Below are 21527 nucleotides of genomic sequence, written 5' to 3' on the forward strand. Positions count from 1 at the left end.
AAAAAAGCTATAAAATACCTGACTGTACCAATAGCTGCAACGGAGGTTTGCTCTTCAATCAAAATAATCAGTAGGAAAAGAAAACACCAAACCTTTGCAGTACAAACGTTTTCTTCTTGCTTAATTAGTTTCCATAGGGAAGAAAGGAACTTAAAACCCAAATGGTCTTTGTCAGGGGATTACAAAATGATAGAACAAGAGCCTCGGGCAGGGATGTGAGAATGGTTATTCAAACAGACTGATACAGTGAGACGGGGCTTTTTTTGTCTTTTTTTTTTTTTGTCTCAAGCATTTTTCTTTCTATGGCAGATAGGTGTGTGCTTTTGGACTCTGTCTATACAGCCTCAGCACCTGCTGTCTGTGACAGGCAGACTAAAATGGATGTTGCTGGTACCTAAGAATTGAAACTCTTACTTTGTTAGCAATGATGGGCTTTCACTTTAAACAAAAGCTGCATCTCGGAGAAAATGAAGCATAGAAACACAAAGGCTGATGAGGAGCAATCAAACTTTCAGAAAATCTCTAAGGTGGTTATGAATGCTGTGAATGTAGCATTGAAGTTTGCTGCTCTGAGTGGGAAAATGTCTTTGTCACTGATTCTCAATGATACAGGCACGTGCCTTCTTCTGAAGAGCATATTTTATTGCATGATGACAAGGGGCAAATATGAGCATTAATTAGCCATTGGAATGGCTTTACTGCTGTAGAGCACATTGGAAGGGAAATCTTCCAAATGCAATTAAAATATCAAAGTTACTTTAAAAAGTTTGTAGCTTTCCAGAGCGAAGTAACTAGGGGACAGCAGGGAGGGGGTATGATTGAACCTTCCTGCGTTGCTTTTAATGAGGGAAATGCGGAGCTGTTTGGAGCTGGGAAGGACAAAGAGGAGTGCAAGCAAGTAACATACTTGTAGCTAAATTGGAGAAGTTATTTGTATAGGAACGCTGAAAATTGCCTGCAACAGCCTCTTTTTCATGGAGATACCTTGAAACAAAGGAATGGAGGGCCAGAGGCAACATTTGCTCTCCTCCATCTCCTATTTCCAGAAACGGGGAGTGGATGTTTACCAAGCTGTTCTGTCTCTCTGAAAAACTGAAGTTATCCCACAGAGGAAATACTGCTTCTGATCAATTTTAAATTGTTGAAGTAGTTTAGATTACAGAACCATGCTCTGCTGTAGTTGCTTTACCATTGACCTCCCAAATGATGAGTGGAGAAGAGTTGGAAAGTCCGGGAGAGTTCTCTTAGAGTAAATGAGCCAGTGCAGGGAAATCTGTGGTACTTAGGCAAGTAAACAAGAGCCCTGACTGTATATCATAAAAGACGATTTTAAAACAATAGATGCCTGTGGGAGATTCAAGAGAGAATAAAAGCTTTAACTCTGCCATTGAACTCTGGTATTATGACCACTCTTCTTTTCTCTCTCCCCATTCTCTTCTACCCTAATGATAAATTCTTTTTCATATGAACAATGCTTTAGCCACATCCATCAATTCACTGGCTTTGTTTCTTCTTTTACTCAGTTCAAATCCATAATCAATAACATCAGAAAAGCAGAAACTGTGTTCATAATGAGCTTATCAAGATTTGTAGCATCTGAGTTTTTTCTATCTGGTGCTCCAAAATATCCCGTTGCAGAGGTGTGAGTATGTCTGATGACTGTGGAGAGGCAAATTACTTGTTAACAACAAGATGTTGTACAATTATGGCCATCAAGTCTGATTTATATCACTGAGTAAATCCATTGCATGTTGCAGCCATACAAAAACCAACTCGTGCATTCTTTTGCTATCAATTTTAACAAGTAAATGAGTTATTAAATGATGATATATTTATGGTTCTCAATCTGTCATGTACTCCAGATTATAAAATCCTTCAGTAGAGACTTCAATACTTGCTTGTCTCAGCTTTGGCTTCCATTGGACTCCAGCACGTCTTGAAGTTCAAGATATGATGCAAATCTATTTTATGTCAGGAGATACCATTGTTAAACTGTTAATGAGCAATTATTGCTAATTAAAACACATATTTCTCTTTGTCTTGGTACTTCCGTGACCCTCTTTGATCAACTCAGGTTTAATATCTCTGTGCACGGTTGCTCAGAGAAAGAACAGACTGCTGCTTTACTTTTTTTAAGCAGTAGAAGAGTGGAAAATGTATACTTGAAATAAGTGAAGGTATTAATTAAAACGTTCCTTTAAAACAAAAGGAAGTACCTTTATAAATCTGAAGGCAAATTATTTTCATATGTCCTTGGCGTTGTGTAGCAGCTAAGAAGATTTGCATTCAATTTTTGCTTTCAGTTACTATCTGGTATTGAAATAACACCTGATATACATTAGCATCAACGGGGGCCAAAATTTGTTATTTATGATTATATTGCTTAATTAGACTGATTCCGTGCTAATTAAGAAAATAAAATTATACACACGCTTTATTGCTTAAAGGGCAAAAACGTAACTGAAGGCAGCAAAGGGAGATCTGAGTAAGTGCTGCTGAGAGATGAGAAATGGACGTCTTGCACATAAAGCTACTTGGGTCATATTCTGTCTTTGTTGCTGCCAAAAAAGACAGATGCTGTGAAGAGGAGCAGTTGTGAAGCTGGTGTTAGGAAGTCAACTGCTTTGGGATTCAGTGAGCTGAGTTTAACTAATGGGCAGGAGCTACATCTGAAGAAAAGAAAACAAACATGAGGAATGACATCCTCATGAGACAGTGTGCGATCAGCTGCTGGGAACATCTGCAGGGTGCTGCAGCCTCAGTACAAAAGTTGCTTACATCCAGTTTGGTTTAATGTTTGCAGTTTATTGAAGTAAAACCTGACAGTAGTAATGAAATACAGAGTAGTACACTTTTCTGCCTCTGCCCACTGCTTTGGTTTTCTCCTTTTTCTTCTTCTGCCTGAACACTTCCCCTTCTTTTGCTTCCATCTTTTTTCAGTCTAATTTTCCCCTCGGGCTATTTCTGGTCCTATGTATGTTCTGTTATTTCATTCCCTCTTTTCTCTTGTAACTTTCATCTCTCTCTAACAGCTATATTTCCTTTCAAGTATTTTTCCTTCCTTCTTTAATGAGATTTTTTTAATGGTGATTTTTAGTTTCCCACTCTAGATCCCCTCCCTTTTCCTCTCTGCACTCTACTAAGTATGATTTTGTCTGTGTAATTAATTTTGTTTTGTCTACATGTTTTGTTATGCATCACGGTCATCTTAGGTGGAAATTTCATTCAGTAACCTAAAGATTATTTTGATAGATAACTATTTTTTATCTAAAGGATACCTTGTTATCCTTATAACTTCAAGCATGCTTCACTCCTTCCAACGTGAAAGCAAAGAATGGCTTGTTTCAATGCCCAGTTTGGGGCCACTTGTGAGATTCTACCTTTTGGCAGTGAATTATTCTAAAATGAAGAGAGGGAAACACAGGAAAGACAAACTGGAAATCGTAGGCAAAGGACAATTTTCATGTTTCCTATAAGCCAGTATGTGTCAGCCAACAACCTGAAGCATAATAGTGCAGGGGAGGAAATCTATTGCATTCAATTTGTTAGCTCTAGTAGTAAAAGGAACTTTGAGAGTTGCTTGTAGAGCCAAATTAAGGTTTCCAATGGCTGCTGTACATTAGGGCTGATGAACAAGAGTCATCTCGTGTAAGAAAGAGAGCCTCAAGTTCCAGATGCAGACCCAGTACTACCAAATCAAAGCAGAAGTTTTGGTCTGATCAAGGATTTATTACATGTTTACTTTGTTGTTCAGTTGCTGCTGATATTCTCTGCTCAGCCCATGTGTGATCTTAAACCTAAGGAGTCTAATGAGCCCCTAAGCTTATGGCTATCTGCACCACAATTTTTGTCTTCAAGTGTCTTGGCAGCTTTCACTCTGGAAGTTCAAAACAAATTGCACTACCAAAAGCATGTCAGGTGGCATTTTCTTTGGTGATTTCTCATGGTAAAAAAAATACCTACTATGAGAATTGCTGTTCTATTGAATTGGTTGAAATGAGGAATGACTATTTTTGGCATAAAATTCCATTTACAAACAGGTAAACATGAAGCTATTTTATTGTGAGTTTAATTTTTTCAAATTTTTTTTTCCTGCTACTGAAGTAAGTGAAAATATTTTCAAGCACAACGTTTGGGGATTTATCTTATGGGAACTTTAAAATTGCCTGGTTCTGTCAATGAAATCTCTGTGTACTTTGATCTGAGAGTACTTCATTCTAATCAGCTCCATGAAGCTCTGCTGAACAGCAGTTTCTTATTTGAGTATTCTTTGCTATGCAGTAAGCATTTCAGTACTTTAGTACTCTTCTGTGTTGATGGTGGAAATGCAGTTTTTATATTACCTTGAGATTCTTTAATATTCATATCTGTATGATATCTGCTTGTCAAGGCTTTAAGTAGATAGCAAAGGCTGTAGTTAGTCAAGAATTATCACCTCCTTCTTGAAGGGAAAAAATAGAGATACAATCAGTCTGATTTCTCCAAGGTCAGGGAAAGTGTGAAAAAAGAAAGCCTAAGCAGAGGAAGAAGTACTTACAAGATTAAAGACAAACCAAAAAAAATATAACACTCTACAACTGGCATCAGAATCATAGGATTCTTAGAGTTGGAAGGGTCTTTTAAAGGCTATCTAGTCCAACTCCCCTGCAACAGAGACATGCACGCCTAGATCAGATTGCCCAGGGCCAGATCCAGCCTGGCCTTGGAATTCTCCAGGGATGAGAGAATCTCTAAGGAACCTGTTCCAGTGCCTCACCACCCTCTCTGTAAAAAGACTTTTTCTTAATAACCAACCTAAATCTACCCTCTTCAAGGCTGAAGGCATTTCCCCTTGTTCTATCACCCATTATGTCTGTCCCTTCTTTCCTGTAACTCCCCTTTACATATTGAAAGGCCATTATCAGGTCACCTCCCAGCCTTCTCTTCTCCAGACTGAACAGCCCCAGATTATCCTGTCCTTGGAGGTGAGGTGTTCCATCTCTTGGATCATTTTTGTGGCCCTCCTCTGGATGCACTCTAACAGATCTGTGTCTCTCCTGTACTGAGGATTCCACATCAGGATGCATCCACAGCCTCTCTGGGCAGTCTGTTCCAACACCTATTGCCACCCTCTAGAGTGAAACATTTATTCCTAATATCTAACCTAAATCTGTCTTCATGGAGAAATGATCTCCTGGGTGAGTTGGTACCTTCGAATATTCACGCAATAGTTCTGGAGTTTTAAGAGTTAGTAACTGAATAAGCCCCTTTCATCTGGAAATGTTTTACAGCCATATAATCAATCCCTCATGAATTTGTAATTCAGGGAATCACATTATAAAAGTACTGGGTTTTCTAAAGAGATGATGAAATAAGATGCTTAAGTAATAAATTCCTATGGGTGACCTGCTTTACATTCAGTTACTTCAAAGCACAGAATATTTAATGAATGTCTTGTATACCACTGGGAACTGCATAAATAATAACAGTAATAGGGATTATAGCAAACTATAGTAGTAAGGATCATGTGGAGCTGAAATTACAAGGTAACTCATCAGTTTATAGAGCAGGACAGAGTTTTAAGGTTGAAAGCATACAGTGTTGAAAGCTGCACTCACAGGAATTGACAAAAATATGGTCTATGAATAAATTGTGTTAATGAAAAACATCGTATGAAAGAACTGCAGCATGTTTAAAGATTATCACAGTCACAATATTTGGATCTGGCTTGAGACAAAAAAGGAAGTATGTGTGACCTGGTGTAGGGAACCTGCTTTGGTAGGGGGGTTGGTCTCGATGATCTCTAGAGGACCCTTCCAACCCCTACAATTCTGTGACTCTGTGACCCTAACCTTCTATGGTGTGGAGTTCGATTTCTAGATATAGATATCTACTTATACTAATTAAATAAAAATTTCTTTGCTTTCTTGTGTTTCTTGTGTAGATGTACTACAAGCTGATCTAAAGTTCTTTGGAATCAATGGAAATATTATTATTTATTATACACAAGATGAGACTTGATGTAGGTTATCATCTAGTATCTTTTGGGGATGAAACTCTAATTATTTTGTGCATTTGATCCTTAGTATGGCTATCTTGCCCCATCCTTGTTTAAAACACCACATGCTAAACTCTCAGATGAAACTCAGAAGTCCATCACTGTATGTTTATTGTGTGTAGGAGGTCAGCCACAAAGCTGGATTTGCTGTCTGTACAGCCAGAAAGCTCAACTCCAGGCACAGATTATTCTATAGGCTCCCAACTGCTTGTGTATTGCTAATTTAATACACTAATAGCTAGCAGGCACAAGTATATATACCTATGTCAGCCTACTTGTGCTGTTGCAATTGTAAAAACCTGCTCTGAAGTAAAGTGGATGAACTGAAGAGCAGCTTATGTTTTATGAGCACTTTTAAACCACTCATCAATATAGTATTATTGGCACAGATAGCCCAGAAAATATGGAAGTACTTTTTTGAAAAGGTACAGATGCAAAGGCATAGTCAGTTATTGCAATTAAGCATCAAGGTAACAGATAATACCATAGACTGAGGAGGGGGAAAATGCATATGTTTCTCCCATTCTGCTGCATAATTCAATGTGAAATTTCTGCTGCTTCTCAGATGTCTTTTAGTTCAGTCCTTCTGCAGCAATCCTAAATGCAAAGTTCTCTTTGTGTAGATGTCTTGAAAGTTTGATTATGCTGGAAGGCTCTGAATTGATTCCAGTACTGAAGGACAATGAACATGTTGGTCAATGTTCAGCTCTGCAGTTAATATATTTTCAATATATAGGTAAGCAGAATTTCAACAGGGTAGTATTGGCATGAACTTTATTGGAAAATGCATTGAATGTTGATCTGTCTGACAGCAGATATCGACATCTAATGTGGTTGATAACAAGAAATGTCATTAAGTACTAGCAGATAATGTTTTAAGGAATTGGCCTGAGAGAGGAACGGAAAGATCAGTGTTGATATACAGACAGCTGTGCTGTTACTAGCTCTATAAAAATGACAGCAAATAGAACAAGTTTCTGAGTCCAGGAGCATGTGGTAAATAACGTAAAATGTCCCTGTCAGTTTGAAATATGAAAATGTTTTTGAATATTCTAAACACTTCTAACTTTCAATTACTTGTTAATACAAGAGACATTCTTGAGAATTGAGATCTGTAACAATCTCTGAATAACTTCCTGCATGAATGAGTTTACATAATTTATTATAGTTGCATGAGTATTGCTAAGAACTGGTTAGGATCTTCACAAGTTCTATTTCTCCTTATTAAACACTTGCATACTGAATGTGAGCATTGCTTTTGCTGTAACAACTCGCTTGTACTGTTGATAATATTATGAAATGCAACTCTACGCTTAACAGAACCATATAACTTAGAAATACATTTCTCACTGCCTAGTTTATCATTCCTTATAGTGTTCTTATATTACTGTTTTGCAGTTCATGAATACTCAGAAATACACAGAAGTCTGAAGAACACAGTTATTGTCTTTTAACATTCTAAGTATAAGAAGTGGATGAAGAGAAAGATCTTGTTTGTCACAGTCCACAGATTCTTATCAATTATTAAATCTTTACAGACCTTCACGCTTTCCAGTGAAATCAGAGTGCACATTGTACTTTTATAGCTATAAAAAAAAGTTAAAAAAAGGCTATAGTTCTTTTGAGAAAGTTATTAACCAAGGCAATTTGTGACAGAATCTAAGGAGCAACTGACTTCTCTGTGAGTTGCTATAGATTTTCAGACTGTATAAAATGGCAGAGTTTTGAAATAAATTTTGAGAAAATGGGGAGTGAAGGGCACACATCAGGAGGCAATGCAGTGATGGGGTCAGCTTTGCTGTGCTGGCCGTGGTGGGCTCTCTGGACAGTGAGGAAGAAGAACATGCAGGTTTGAGTTTCTGAAAAAGGTGAGAGAGCAGACAAAGCATATAAATATACTTGTGTATTGTTGCATAAAACAGTGAACAAAGCTTAACAGCTTCATCTTTCCAAAAGCTGGATCAAGTTTTCCTCACACTATTCGTTGTATTTTTTGCATTGCACTACAGCAAAACTTCTACCTCCTCTCCACATCTCCAGATATCTTTCCCTGCTCCTAATATCCCAAGGTCACAGAATCATAAAGGCTGGAAAAACCACAACAATCACAACAAGGTCAAACTCATGCATGTCCATCAGTGCCACATGTCCACCATTCTTGAATACCTCCAGGGACGGTGACTCTACCACCTCTCTGGGCAGCCCGTTCCAGCACCTCACCGCTCCTTTGGAGAAGAAATTTTTCCTGATATCCAATCTCAACCTCCCCTGGTGCAACTTCAGATCATCAGCTCTCAGTGCCCAGCTGGTCAAACTGAGAGCTATTAGCCCATTTTTGCTGGTTTGGAGCCATGCCTTTGCCCAGAAGTCCCTTGAGGGGAGGACAAGGCCTGACAGCCTTCCCCACCTCTGCTGTTCCATGAGTGTGCTATTCCCAGCTTCTAGGTTTCCTTCCTCCCTGCTCATCCTCCAGGTCCATGTTGACCTATCTCAAGCAACAGAAGGACAGCTCACCAAGAGCAAGGTAGTTGCTTTGAGTCCTTCCTTTAACAGAACCACAGCTCCAGCAGCAGTCACATCTCCTGCCTTCAAGACCACAACATCTGAGGCAGACTATGAATCTTTTGCTGAGGTGCAGCAAACTGTAAAATATCATCAAGCAAAGTCCCTAACATCTTTGATTTGCCAAACAGAAATTCATCCTTATGAGATATTTTTGTTGAGAGAGACCTAAGGCCAAAGGCTCCTGGACACAAATAGGTGGTATTTGGAAATCCTCTTCAGGCAACAACAGCTAGAATCTAATGTTTAGATTAGTATATTTCATCTACTTAATTCATTTTCTGATTTCTTTCTGAGGTTGAGATGTTATATTTCATTTAATATGCATATCTTTATTCCATGCTGTTCTTCACAATTTCAGCTTTAATTCTGAAAATATGGCTCACAAGCTTCAAGACTGGTAAAGAAAAGAATCCCCAAGATCAAAGAGGAGATAACAGATGAAAGAAAACTAGAGAAAACCTTCAGGGATTATCAAGGAGTGTTGAGGAAGAAGACACCAAAAATGCATTCAGTCACCACCAAAGCATGGAGAAAAATCTGTACGGGAAAAATAAGGAGAACTATATGGATTATTTAGGCAAACACTGAATTTTTGATGTGTGTGGTCTGTGAGAGAAGGGAAGAAAAATATTTCTTTTTTTAACCATTGTTCTAGAGGCAAAACCAGAACGAGTGACCTTATGTTAGAATGTTTATTATTTATAGCGCTTCAGATGAAATGTAAAATAGTCCATGTTCCATGTGATTTGGAGCAAAGAGAATGCCTTCCCTTTTCCAGTGTTTACAGGCTGTGCTAAGAAAACTTAATTTTTCTGTAGGAAACTTGATAGTTGCATCATCACCTTTCACTTAAGTATGGGAAGCAGTTTAAATCGCACTACAAATACATAAGTTTAAGAAAATGCTGACCTACACTAAATCAACCTTCTCAACAGTACATTTAGATAATAAGCATACTGAAGTGCTAAGATTAAGCTTAGTAATTACTGAAAAATTTTTCTGCTGAATTTAGTTAGCTTTTGTTCAGGTTATGGAAGAGAAATAACTATCTGCTACCAAATTCTAGATAATTATTGCCTTTCTCTCTGAAATTTAATTGGTGGCATTGGTGGTGGTAACCTGTTCTGCTCTGCTGGAAATGTGGTCAAATAACTTTTTTGTGCAGCAGCTGAGGGCATCATTTGTCTCACTGACCACATGGAGTCAATAGAAGCTGTGTAAGACCTAACGGCTTGTACTGCGTGAGTGACTTTCACTGCCTTAAACCATTTAATTGTTCTCTCTTTGAGCCATCCCAGAATTTTAAAAACTGGAATATTTTGTTACTTTTTAAAATATAAATTAGTCTGTGTCATTAAGGATTGTTTTTAAACAGTGTTTGTAATCAAAGTGCTCTGCCTAATTAAAAGCAAAAAAGCGGCTACTAATTTTAAGGGCTGTTATTTGCTGCGTTCATTATCTGATGACCCTTTTGAAGACTATATGGACAAATGCCTTGCATCATGGAAAATATTTTTACTTCTTTTCTTCTCTCTAGCTCTAATAATTAGCTCTGTTATCTTGTTTTAGCAGCACACACTCAGGACATCTAAGGCAGGGAGCCTTACCTAGGACAATAAATGGAGCATTTTATAGAAAACTCTGCCCTGAAACCAGCTGAGCCTGCAACAAGTTTAGATATACAAAAAAGATTTGGGCTGGGCAAGACTGTTCTGTTAAATGTGTAAGTGGATGGAATGAGGAAATGATGGGGATGTTCATTTCTACCACAGGTTGTAAAATCCACATGTAACTGTGCAGGAAGGACCCCTCAAGCCTCAGACTTGTGAAAAAATGGACGGGGTTTACTACCATAAACGTCACCACAGCCAGTTATTTGTCAAAGCACAGTCCATTGCACACTGGAATTGTATGTTTTCACTGGGCATTTTGGCAGAATAGCCTGGGGAAAAAAAAAAATCAAGCAGTTTTAGAAATTATTTAAAGAAAATAATGGAGTGATCCTAAATATACCCTGCTTGAGTTATTAAATTATAATAACAACATTAGTCCTTCACAGGCCATTATTTTATCATTAGCTTAATGTCATCAGTTAATGATGACTTTCAAGAAACTTCATGCAGCTATCATATATGATTTGTTAGACCACACACTCATAGACAATGGATGCAATTAAAAAGCTGCCAAAGATATCAGCTTTGCAATAAAGCATTATCAGTGTCTACCAGTAATCCAACAGCATGTTTTCTTGATGGTGGAAAACAGTTTCAATTTTACCAGTATGAATGTTTGTTTCCTACTAATCATAATTTTGCCCTTAGAATCAAGCTAGGAAAACTTCTGTCATAAATGATTTATTGCGCTTGCAATCTCATTCCCACCTCACCTCTCTGCATTAGGCAGATTTCAGTAGTACTAAGGATGAATATTTTGCATATGACACTAAAAGGAGGAAATGAAATGGTTTGAAAGATCACCTAAATGATGATACCCCCACAGCAAAATTATCATCCTGCACTTACTTTTCACTTTGACTTCTTGAGACTGAAATTTCTTTCAGCAGCAGCTGTATCAGATTTCAGAAAATACTGCCCACCTCTGCAAAACAGCAATTTAGCATTTTTTATCAATACTGTACAATTTAACAAGTAATTAAGGCATTATTTAATCTCACCACATTTTATTATAGGGAGTTTAAGACTCGCTGTAGAAAAGATATTAATTAATTAAGCAGAGCAGTTGGTGTGTGATCTTTGGGACTGATTCAGCAAATATAAAAGTTCTTTTCATTGTTTAAAGAAAGGATAAATCCCAGTGAACTGGTTAACATTTACTTCATTTGTTAGTAGTACACTGCAATTCTGGCACAGTGTACCTGGAAAATCTTATATAGCAGCTACACTTCTTTTTGTCTGCTATCATTCCATATATAACAAAATGATAGCTGTAGTAAATTCCTGCCTAGCTTTTTAGAATAAAAAGAGAGTTGCCAATTCGGTTTGAATCTGAGTTGTTTTAGAACTCTAAGTCTACTGTTTGCTTTTCATTATGGATTTCTTTTGAATATTGAAACCAGACTGAAATGACAGTGGGTACAAATTCATGACATCTGTATGTCACCCCTGGGTTTCAGACAAAACTTTGACTGTTTCTTTCATCTGTTGTTCTCTTTCCTGGTGCTGTCCTTTCTGCAAAAGAAATGCAATATTTTGCACTTGTGAAAGGATGGTATACTATAAATGGGCCATCCTGACTTTTAAATCGTTTGCAAATGTTTCCAGAAGAACATTTACAACATGGTAGACATCCAAGGATGAAATTAGAGATTTCAACTTCATATTCTTGCATTATTCTGTCACTCTCTTAACAAAGAATCCTCAATGTCTGTTTAGCAAATAACACAAGGCTGTTTTCCAGGTCTGCCAGTGCTCCCAGCACAAACCTGGGATGGGACAGAACAGGGAAGCTCACGAGGTCACAGGCCAAATTGTCAAAACAGCATTTGTCAGAAGGAATAGATGTATTTATTTATTTATTCCTCAAAACCTCAACCTAGAGACTTAATAAAGCACTCTGTGCTGCTTGGGGATGTACAGCTGTTGTTTTGCTGAAAGGTTATGAAGCATTTCGAGGGCACTTAGATTTATCTGCACATTCTTGCTGATGCCTCATAAAACAAAATGCTGTTTTCGAAGGGGTGAGTTGAGAAAGCTCTTTGTTTTACTGTACTAGAGTTTATACAAGCCCCTTCCCATTAACAAGGGAGATGTTTCTGTTGTGACAGCAGCCTAAGAGACCTTCAGGGTAGGTACTGAAGCACTGCACAGGCTGTCCAGAGAGACAGTGGTGCCCATCCCTGCAGATATTCAAAGTCAGGGAATGGGCTCTGAGCACATGATGGAGCTGCGTGTGTCCCTGTGCGTTGCGGGGGGTTGGACCAGATGGCTTTTAAGGGGCCCTTCCAATTCAAACAACTGTATTATTCTGTACTGCTTTCTTCTTTCTTATATCCCTGTTGAGACACTGTCTTGAATATCTCCTGACACCCTCCCTGCTACAGACACTCTCAAAAATATTTACAGGCTAGGCTGAGAAAGTAAAAAATTCTTTCATTCTACCTATTCTGCTGTAAGGTTGAGTGTTATGAGTATAACCACACGTTTCAGCTTTCATGGCACCGTAGAGAAATTTGAAGAATTTAGATTGACCATCCTTAAAATGGGCAGCTCCAAGCAAAAGTGAGGCTTTCCTTCATATTGCTCCTCACCTCCCTAATCCTCTTTGCATGCATGCAGAAGTCCCAGGCTATCTGGCGTTATGAAGCTCCGAAAGAAGAGACTGGCTGAAAAGACAAGAAGCACTTCTGAATAAACTTTCTTCCTCAAAAACCTTAAATTCAGCGAATTACCTGGACTAGGAGCTGGCATGCTGTTAGAAATTTATCAAAAAAGCATTGCACAATAGCTGAATTTTTGTTTGCTATAGTGTATCTAGACTGTTTTTAATATGCTATATATTTTTATTTAGATCAGCTTAGTTTCCTGAACAGAATTCTGTATTTTAGCAATAACATCACAGAGTGGATTTTTATGGGTGGACTGCAAGTGGAGGAACAACTACTCATCCAGAACAGTAATAAATGCAAATGCAGCACAAAACATCTCCATGAATCTTCCAGTGAGTCAGTTTTCTGAGGTGGCAACAATCTGCAGTTGGAATCTTTCTATTTATTGTTCTGGAGGCTTTACAGATCTTCATCTGCAAGAGCAGGGGCTGGAAGGTGCTGGTGCTGGCTGCTGGCAGTTCTTAGTGCTTTCTCTAATTTATTCCTTAGTGTAATACAGCCACGGCAGTCGGAGAAGAGAACTGAGTTCCTGGATGCAAAAGGGGACGTTTCAACTGAATTTGCCAGACAAGTGATTTTCAGCTCTGTGATGGAAGCTGAAATACTTTGTGCTGCATTAATAACAACAGTGGCAGTGCTTGCAATGGGAACATACTTGTACATGTTCAGAAACACATTTAGGAAGGAAATTTTAATGAACTAATCTGCAACTTAGAGTGACATTAAGGGGTTAAATAGATTTATGTGAAAATAAATCCAGTTTATATCTGATTACAGGTGCGAAGAAATGACAAATACAAACATGAGTGTGCAGATTGTTTTCACGGGAGATTTGTTTAAGCAAATAAGGCAGATAAAAACAGTTTGAAAGGAAAAGGAAATTTTCCATTCCATTCCAGGCAATTTTAAAAGTTGTATCCGTATCTCACAGTAGTGGGAAATTCAGGTGTCTACCTAACAGGGGTCAGAGGGTCAGAGGCTGAGGTCCTCATTAGCACAGAGAATTCTGCTGCAGAGGAGGAGAGGAAGCATGAGGAGATGTCTTCCTGAGCAAATGTCTTCGAAGGAATTTGCTTTTTAGGAAAAACAATATATATATGTACATTCGTACTTAAGGACAGCCCCAACCTCCTAAGTGCCATTTGCCTGTCAGAATGAAACACTTGCAACCACTTTCTGAAGTGACAGTGTAATGGGAGAGTTCTGGGGAAAAATGGTGTAATTAATACTGGGGTTGAGACTGGAGCAGCACTCTTTCCTTTCCAAATCTGAGGGAATAGTTTAACACATGTGGTGACTTAGTACGTTCTTCACTTGTGCGAGACGTTATCCATGTACATGAGAAGCTGTGGTTAGTAAAAATTGCTTGTCACTTTTTATACATGCGGGAACCTTAAATATAGCACCTCTCAAATCTGAGTAATTTCTTTCCATCTGCCTAAAAGTTTTTTCTTTCAAACTTCTACTCGTGCAAGAGTCAGCTAAATTTGAACCTCAAACGTGATTCAACATAGCTGCTTCCATTTCAGTGGAAGAGCATCATTTTACACCACGTTCATGAAATTTTCTCAGCCAGAGATGATCTATTATAGATATTATTATCACAAAAGTTGTACCAACAAGCAAACTGCAGGGTACAATTGCAGTGAGCTGCAAGTTGTTTTCTCTGTCTGACTGTTTCAGTGACACGACAGCCATTTCTTCTTACAGATTTGTTTTTCTCCCTTTAGGGTATGTATAGTTAAGGCACTCGCCTTTACATCATGAACTTATATATCCTTCTTTATGTTATCATGTTTATCAATTCATCAATTAGTAAAGTTCTCAGTAGCAAAGAAGAGGTGGAATTCAGAAATAATGCTTGGGATCAGTGAGTATTGTGTTCCAGAGCATAACTCTTTGTAAGAACAGAACAGCTTTCCAGGGAAGAAATTTCACAAAACAAATGCACTACAGAAATCCTCCACAGACCTATGAGGCTGAAATTCAGACAAAGGGCAGTGTGAGTGAAAATAAAGATGAAACAGAGCTGATGTGCTCCGCCATCAGTCTGGAGAAGAAGAGTGCACCATTTCCATTTCCACCACTGATTTAATAGCTGTAGGCTCAGTTTGATAAAGTTTCAGTTGGCTGTTAAAGGAAATAGGTTTGCCCTTTATCTTTCACTGGGTCCAGCACACTTGTAGATATTAATCTGGAGCAGAAGACTGATTTCTAGCTCAAAATAAATGTCAGACTGAAAATGGTCTTTGTCATCCCATCCAAATCATACAAATTCTTTGCATCATCCTTTCCAGTCCTGCAAGCCTAGAGGAAAAAAAGCACTCTGGTATCTCTGATTTGAGGTTTGGGGACATCTGGATTCAGCTTTTGACTTTACCTGAAGCATCAGCAACAAGTCTGCGAGGCAGTTATAGTCAATAAGGTGGAGGTGGGTGGTCGTATTCTAACCTTATTCTTCAATGACTGTCATGCAGTCATCAAAGAGGTTGTAGCTAAACCAGTTATCTCAGTTCTGATCCTAAGCAGACCCCAGGTAAGTGTAGCATCCGTGAGAAGTGTCACTGATGTACTAGGGCTCTCTGATGAGCAGATTGCAGCTACAGTTACAGCAACCTGGTGTAGAGAGAGGTGTCACTGCCTATAGCAGGGGGTTGGAATTTAAAGGTCCTTCTAGCCCAAACCATTCTATGATTCTAACTCACCAGAACAGGCCATAAAAAGACAGACTACAGTTTGCCATGCACTGTGGATTGGAGGGACAGAAGGGTTCTGGTTTGCTTTCTGTCAAAGGAGTAAGAAGTAAGATATTTTATTAGTAGGCAAATGAAGTGTCCAGATTTAACAGAGTAAAAGCAGGAGGAATATTGCAAGCATCCCAGGCAGCTGGATGACAACTTGCATATATTGTACAGAAAAACAGGATGAGATCTGTTAATGTCACTGATTTGCATGAAATCCAGTTCAGCCTAAGTGCTACCACAGAAGTCATTTTGTGTTAATAAAAAATGATAGACCAGATTAGTCATCCTTATAGACATCTTGGGAAAATAGGTTTTGTTTTCTGAGAAGAGAGCTATGTGATGTAGGGGATTTTGCTTCCCTTTTTTGACACACCACCTAAATGAAGTAAGTTATTCCCTTTAAGGGTAGCTCAAGTGTAGAATTAAATATTTGTGTCATTTTCTCTTTATTTTTGGAATTCAGCAGAACTGACAATATAGCTGCAATAGGAATCAAACTTCCTCAGCTCTTGTGGACAGAACAGGTAGATAATACTAGAACAGGGATTTAATGGAGACATCTTATTGTGCATATACATCTTGTTGCTATGTAGTGTTTTGTTGCCATAGCCAGTGACAGCAACAACCTCGTTGTTTCATGTTCAAGATGTAGCTGCCAGAGATGAGTTTATGCTTTCAGGGGCAAATTACATGTTTAATCAATCACAGAGCTCAAGTTGGAGTGCCTTTAGAATTTAAGTTTTAACTTAAACTCAGTTTCTATCCATCCATTTAGAGTAATATCATCTAACTAAATTTTGCTTTCATTGTGAAAATCCCTGTAGAATGCAATAGCACCACTTTCAACTCATATTTTTGTTCAGGGCTCCTTTTGCAATTATTGTGCATGGTACAGCACTGCCTAAAATGCATTGTTTTCAATTACACCTGCTGTGTAAAATGAAATGAATGAAACAAAAATGGCATTATGTAAAGTATTAGTGACAATAGTACCCAAGAAGCACTGACTACAAAGTAACTATTAATGATCTATTTTGATGTTATTTATCTTGCTTCTGTTATATGTCCTGATAAGCAGAGCTGTCTTTTTGAGACTAAAGCCCTCTTTTCTTTTTTAAGTGCAAAGTGATGGTGATTGCTTTACAGAAGGTCTTGTAAACATCCTGAAGGCACGTGACATCCAACACAGCTTCATAAAACACAGCTCACAGCTTGGGAATTTCACTTAAATACATTCCCTCATTGCCTGTTCAGTGTGACCATGAAGGATTGTCATGCCCAACACAGATACCTGGCAGTGACACTGCTTTAAATTGAAATGTGAACAAAAGCTGAAGTTACGTTCTATTCATCTCAATATTTCAGTATGGCCAAAATAAAGCTGCTTTTAATAAAAATAATGCTTAGCTTGCAGAAGACAGTATCTGCTTTTCACATGTAACGCACAATTTCTTTGAATTCAAAAGCATTTAAAGCTTTGTTTTTATGTTTTTGTCTAAAACCTGAAACCTTGATAATTTTTATACATATTTTGGTCTATTTTTCATAATAGTGAGAGAACCAAACTACTCAGAAAGCCCTGGAATGTGCAGTACATTACTATACATCTTGTCTGTGGTCTGAAAAATTCATCTGTGAACCCTTAATCACAGTTTTAATATAGATGTATGTGTCATCTCGTTGATTAATTCCTTCTCACAAGCAGCCTGATGATTACAGAAATACCATCTTAGTTTTGTGCAATAGCACTGTATGTATGAACGCACCAAGAAAGAAATGCACATTTGCTGCAAAATGGACCAGGAGCTGGATCTCCTCCCTCCCTAAATTTCATAGAGAGAAACCTGACAGCTGCCTTACACCTACCATGGGGTTCTGATTGCATTGCATTAGAAATGAGCTGCCCAAATGCTTATCATCTTTTATGCAACTCAGTGCATGAAATCATGCTAAGCCAAAAGTCATGCTTCACCTTGATTGCATCCTTCTTCTACAGCTAGCCTGTAATTTTCTGCTAAATACAGTGTTTCTGCAAATGCATCAGATAGAAACTTAATTGTCAGAAATTAGAAATGATTGGTATAATTTCTGACTTTTGGGAAACTGATTGGGATAATGAAAGGTGTCAATCTAAATGTTGCATTTTGAAGTTTGGTGATTAAAGGAGAAATCGGTTAGAATTAATCAAAGAGAAACTAATCCAGAAGAGAGCTTTTTCCACTAGTGCTTTGGGCAATGTTAGAATGAGACTTTCTAAAACAGTTCATGCCCTGAAGGTTTTGTTGGATACATTTCAACCATCTTTAGGAAGACTCTCTTCTGAGGTATGACAAAGTTGAATGTTCAGTTTGCAAAGAAGGTCCATGGCTTGAAAATGAGACAAAGTAGATCTGCTCCAAACTCACGGACCTCAAATCTTAGCTAAGAACAGGAGAAATGTGGGGAATTTCTACCTACTCCTTAAAAAGCAACTATTTTAAAGACTGAGTTAAAAGAAATTTTAATTAAAAATGGTCAATAAACTAAAAATCATGAATAACAAAGAGATATTTTGCAGTATGTGTTAGAAAATATATAAGCAGAATATATATTTAAAGTTGACAAAGATTGATGTCCAATTTTTTTTAACTGTAAGGTTATAATAGTAACAGATGGCCAGATCACAAAACAGTACTTTTCCCCAGATGATTTATGCTGATTATACAGAAAAACAGTCAGCTTTGGCTGATTGTACGAGTAAAACAGAGTAGGGAGAGGACAACAAAGATTTTTGCCCTAGCTATTTAGAAGCCTTTGATTTGTCCCTACTGGACGTGACTGGAATCCTACTCTTCAGTCCTTTATCTGTTCTTTTTCGATTTTTGCTTTCTTTCCTATTTCTGGTCCTTTTTTCCCCTATTCTTTGACTATTAGAAAACACCTACTGTGTCAAAATATGAGAGCAATCGTACTGAAAAGCAAATCTAGTTACTAAAGTGTTTCTTTTCTCAACCAAAAGCTTACGGGGATAGATTTTTAATATACTGAGTTATTTGTTAATTAGCAGATGTTACTGCCTTTGAGGACTCCAGGTGGTACAATCAAAACTCCCAGTCTTTGCAAACTTTTTGCACAGAGCTTTGAAAATATATTCCTGCAGTGGCAAATGGATCAAAATATGTAGAAACAGAAAAACTACAAGAGGGTTCAACTGTTTTATCAAAGAGATGGATGGGAATTGCAAACGCACGAGCAATGGCCTTTGGGGAAGGCTACAGTATGACAGAGGACTGCATGCAAATATGCTGGCAAAATGGACTTTCCTGCAAGTGAGGGGAAAAGAAAAGTCATCTTCTGGGTGCAGTCAGTTATGTTTACAAAAGCTGCAGGGCAGATTTTTTTATATTGTGCTTGTTTTCCAAAATTAAATCCACATTTTAAATCTTAACTCATGCCATCTTAGTAATTAGTTCCATCATCTATCTGTGCCCATCACTGCCACTGTAATATTGGTTCATTAGAACAGTTGTGGCAAGGGAAAATTAAAAATGCAAATGCCTCAAGTTTCACAGCAGTTGCTGTTGCGGAAATTTGGGAACATTGGTGACAAGGCAAAAAGTTTTCATTGAAACAATTAATTTCCTTGCTGTCACGCTTCTTCTGCAGTGATGCTGTGGACGTTATTTAATATGATAAATGCTTACAGGTAGGCTGGTGTTTGAGTACCAACAGCAGATGAATCAAACACTATTTCCAGGCATCATCCCTCTGTGCTGAGAGAGATTGGCCAAATGTGCAGACAGGGCTGCTCAAAGCCCAGTCTGTGCCTTGCCTCCACTGCAATGGAAAGTGAAGAAAACAAGAGAGTTAGAAGAACCTGCTGACTTCTTATTGTCTCACACAACCCTTTCTTTTATTGCACTTGCTTTCTTCATTGCCGCTATGAGAAAAGAAGGGATCGAATTCATCCTTGCAATAAATCCATTGATGTGAGCTCACATTAGAAAACTTCATTCTTTTCAAAGGCAAAATTATCACAAGTGGTGAGAAGGGGTTTGTGTCACATTAAGGCTTTGTAAAAGAGCCAGAATTCTCATACTTTATTAATGAGGATTTCTTTTGACAGATGTGCTTTGTATCCCAGTAGCTGCAAGTGGTTTTTGTGTTACAAGGACTTTTATGGGAGATAACTGGGTTACTCACAGCTAAACAGTAATTTTCAAGGAAGAGTTGATAAGATAGCCACAATGCATGAGTTAATGAGGAGTTTTTGTTGAGCACCTTCCTGCTGGTTGTGAACCCTTTCATGTGAGGGAACATGTTTTAGGGCAGCAGACTGGGATGTGAGAGCCTCACACTTTCTTCCTTGTGTCACCACTTTGTTGGCTGCTCTAGATGAGCTTGTCATCTTCCTGTGATCACAGAATCATAGAATGGCCTGCATTGAAAAGGACCACAATGATCACCTGGTTTCAACCCTCCTGTTATGTGCAGGGTCACCAACCAGCAGACCAGGCTGCCCAGAGCCACATCCAGCCTGGCCTCAAATGCCTCCAGGGATGGGGCATCCACAGCCTCCTTGGGCAATCTGTTCCAGTGCCTCACCACCCTCTATGTGAAAAACTTCCTCCTAATATCTAACCTAAAGCTTCTCTGTCTCATTTAAAAACTATTCCCCCTTGACCTATCACTAGACACTTCCGTAAAAAGTCAAGATCCTGCAAGCTTTTTCCTATAGTGCAATCAGCACCTAGAAAGTGTGTGGTGAGGAATGCTAATACGCAGTACAGCACAGAAGTATTCTTTTTCATTGAAATTATAAGATTAACTATTTCTGTGTTTGATGGTGGTTGTTTTTTTAAGCAAATAGTAACCACTCTTGATCCCTTCTATAGATTCTTATTTTCCTCTCCTCATTTAAGCAGGACCAATTAAACACAATTAACCAAAGGCAAACTTTTTGTTGTCCAAAGTACCACTGGCTTTTGACTACTGAGGACTTGCTCTTGTAATTTAAAAACATAGCCAATGGGTAGCATTCACAGCTCCTAGCAAAGAAACTACCCTTTCCCACTCACATACCTATTGGTACTTTGTGATCTATATGCAACTTATTCAATTGCATATTACTGAATTATTGCATATTACACTATTACATTATTCAATTGCCTATTACTGAATCACATCATCACAGAGCTGTAAGGGTTAGAAAGGACCTTTGGAGATCACCTTGTCCAACCATCATGCTAAAGCAGGTTCCTTAGGGTATGTGTTGCTGAATCTTTCTGTACACTGAGGAATCCTGAGCCACTGATTCACTGAACAGATATTGAAAAAATTATAAATCATTGTTTTCCACTTAATCAAAGATGTAAGAACTCATTTTGCCCGGTAGCTCTTCTGAGGACTGATGAAATCAACATGAAAATTGGTAAAAAGTGTTGCTGACTAGCAATAACATACTTTTCATTGAGCTTCCTAATTGAATGAGGAATGTGCTTAATTATGTGATCCCACTGGTAATATCTGATATAATCAGGTTTCTATTTGGTTCTCTCTTTACCCCTCCCTGCCACCATCCTCGTGTAATTTCTAATCTTGCTACAATAATTGCTAAACTGCTCTCTGACATTTAATGCATAAGGATAGGAAGAAGGCTAGAACAATGTAAATATTTACAGTGCCACCATAATTAGTCTCATCCATTGAAAAAAACTTCCTTGTGAGTCACATAATGAATCCTTCCAAATTCTGAAAACATGAAAAATAAAGAAAAAAAAGTGAAGAAATGTGGTATCATGGCAGGGGAAGGAATCTCTAAAGGTTTTTTTTTATGTTTGCTGTGTTTTGTTTTGTT

The 21527-nt window shown here is 38.1% G+C and overlaps 1 protein-coding gene across 1 annotated transcript in view; it reads left to right on the top strand.

The window, feature by feature from the left end:
• Positions 1-21527, top strand: part of LOC100540753 (WD repeat-containing protein 11-like) — a 108162-nt gene that overhangs the window by 79566 nt on the left and 7069 nt on the right. Inside the window, exon 14 of the mRNA XM_031554596.1 lies at positions 15334-15483. Coding sequence (XP_031410456.1) covers positions 15334-15483 — 150 coding nt within the window. The remainder of the gene's footprint in view (positions 1-15333; positions 15484-21527) is intronic.

This window comes from Meleagris gallopavo, chromosome 8, assembly GCF_000146605.3.
Source record: "Meleagris gallopavo isolate NT-WF06-2002-E0010 breed Aviagen turkey brand Nicholas breeding stock chromosome 8, Turkey_5.1, whole genome shotgun sequence".
Classification (NCBI taxonomy): domain Eukaryota; kingdom Metazoa; phylum Chordata; class Aves; order Galliformes; family Phasianidae; genus Meleagris; species Meleagris gallopavo.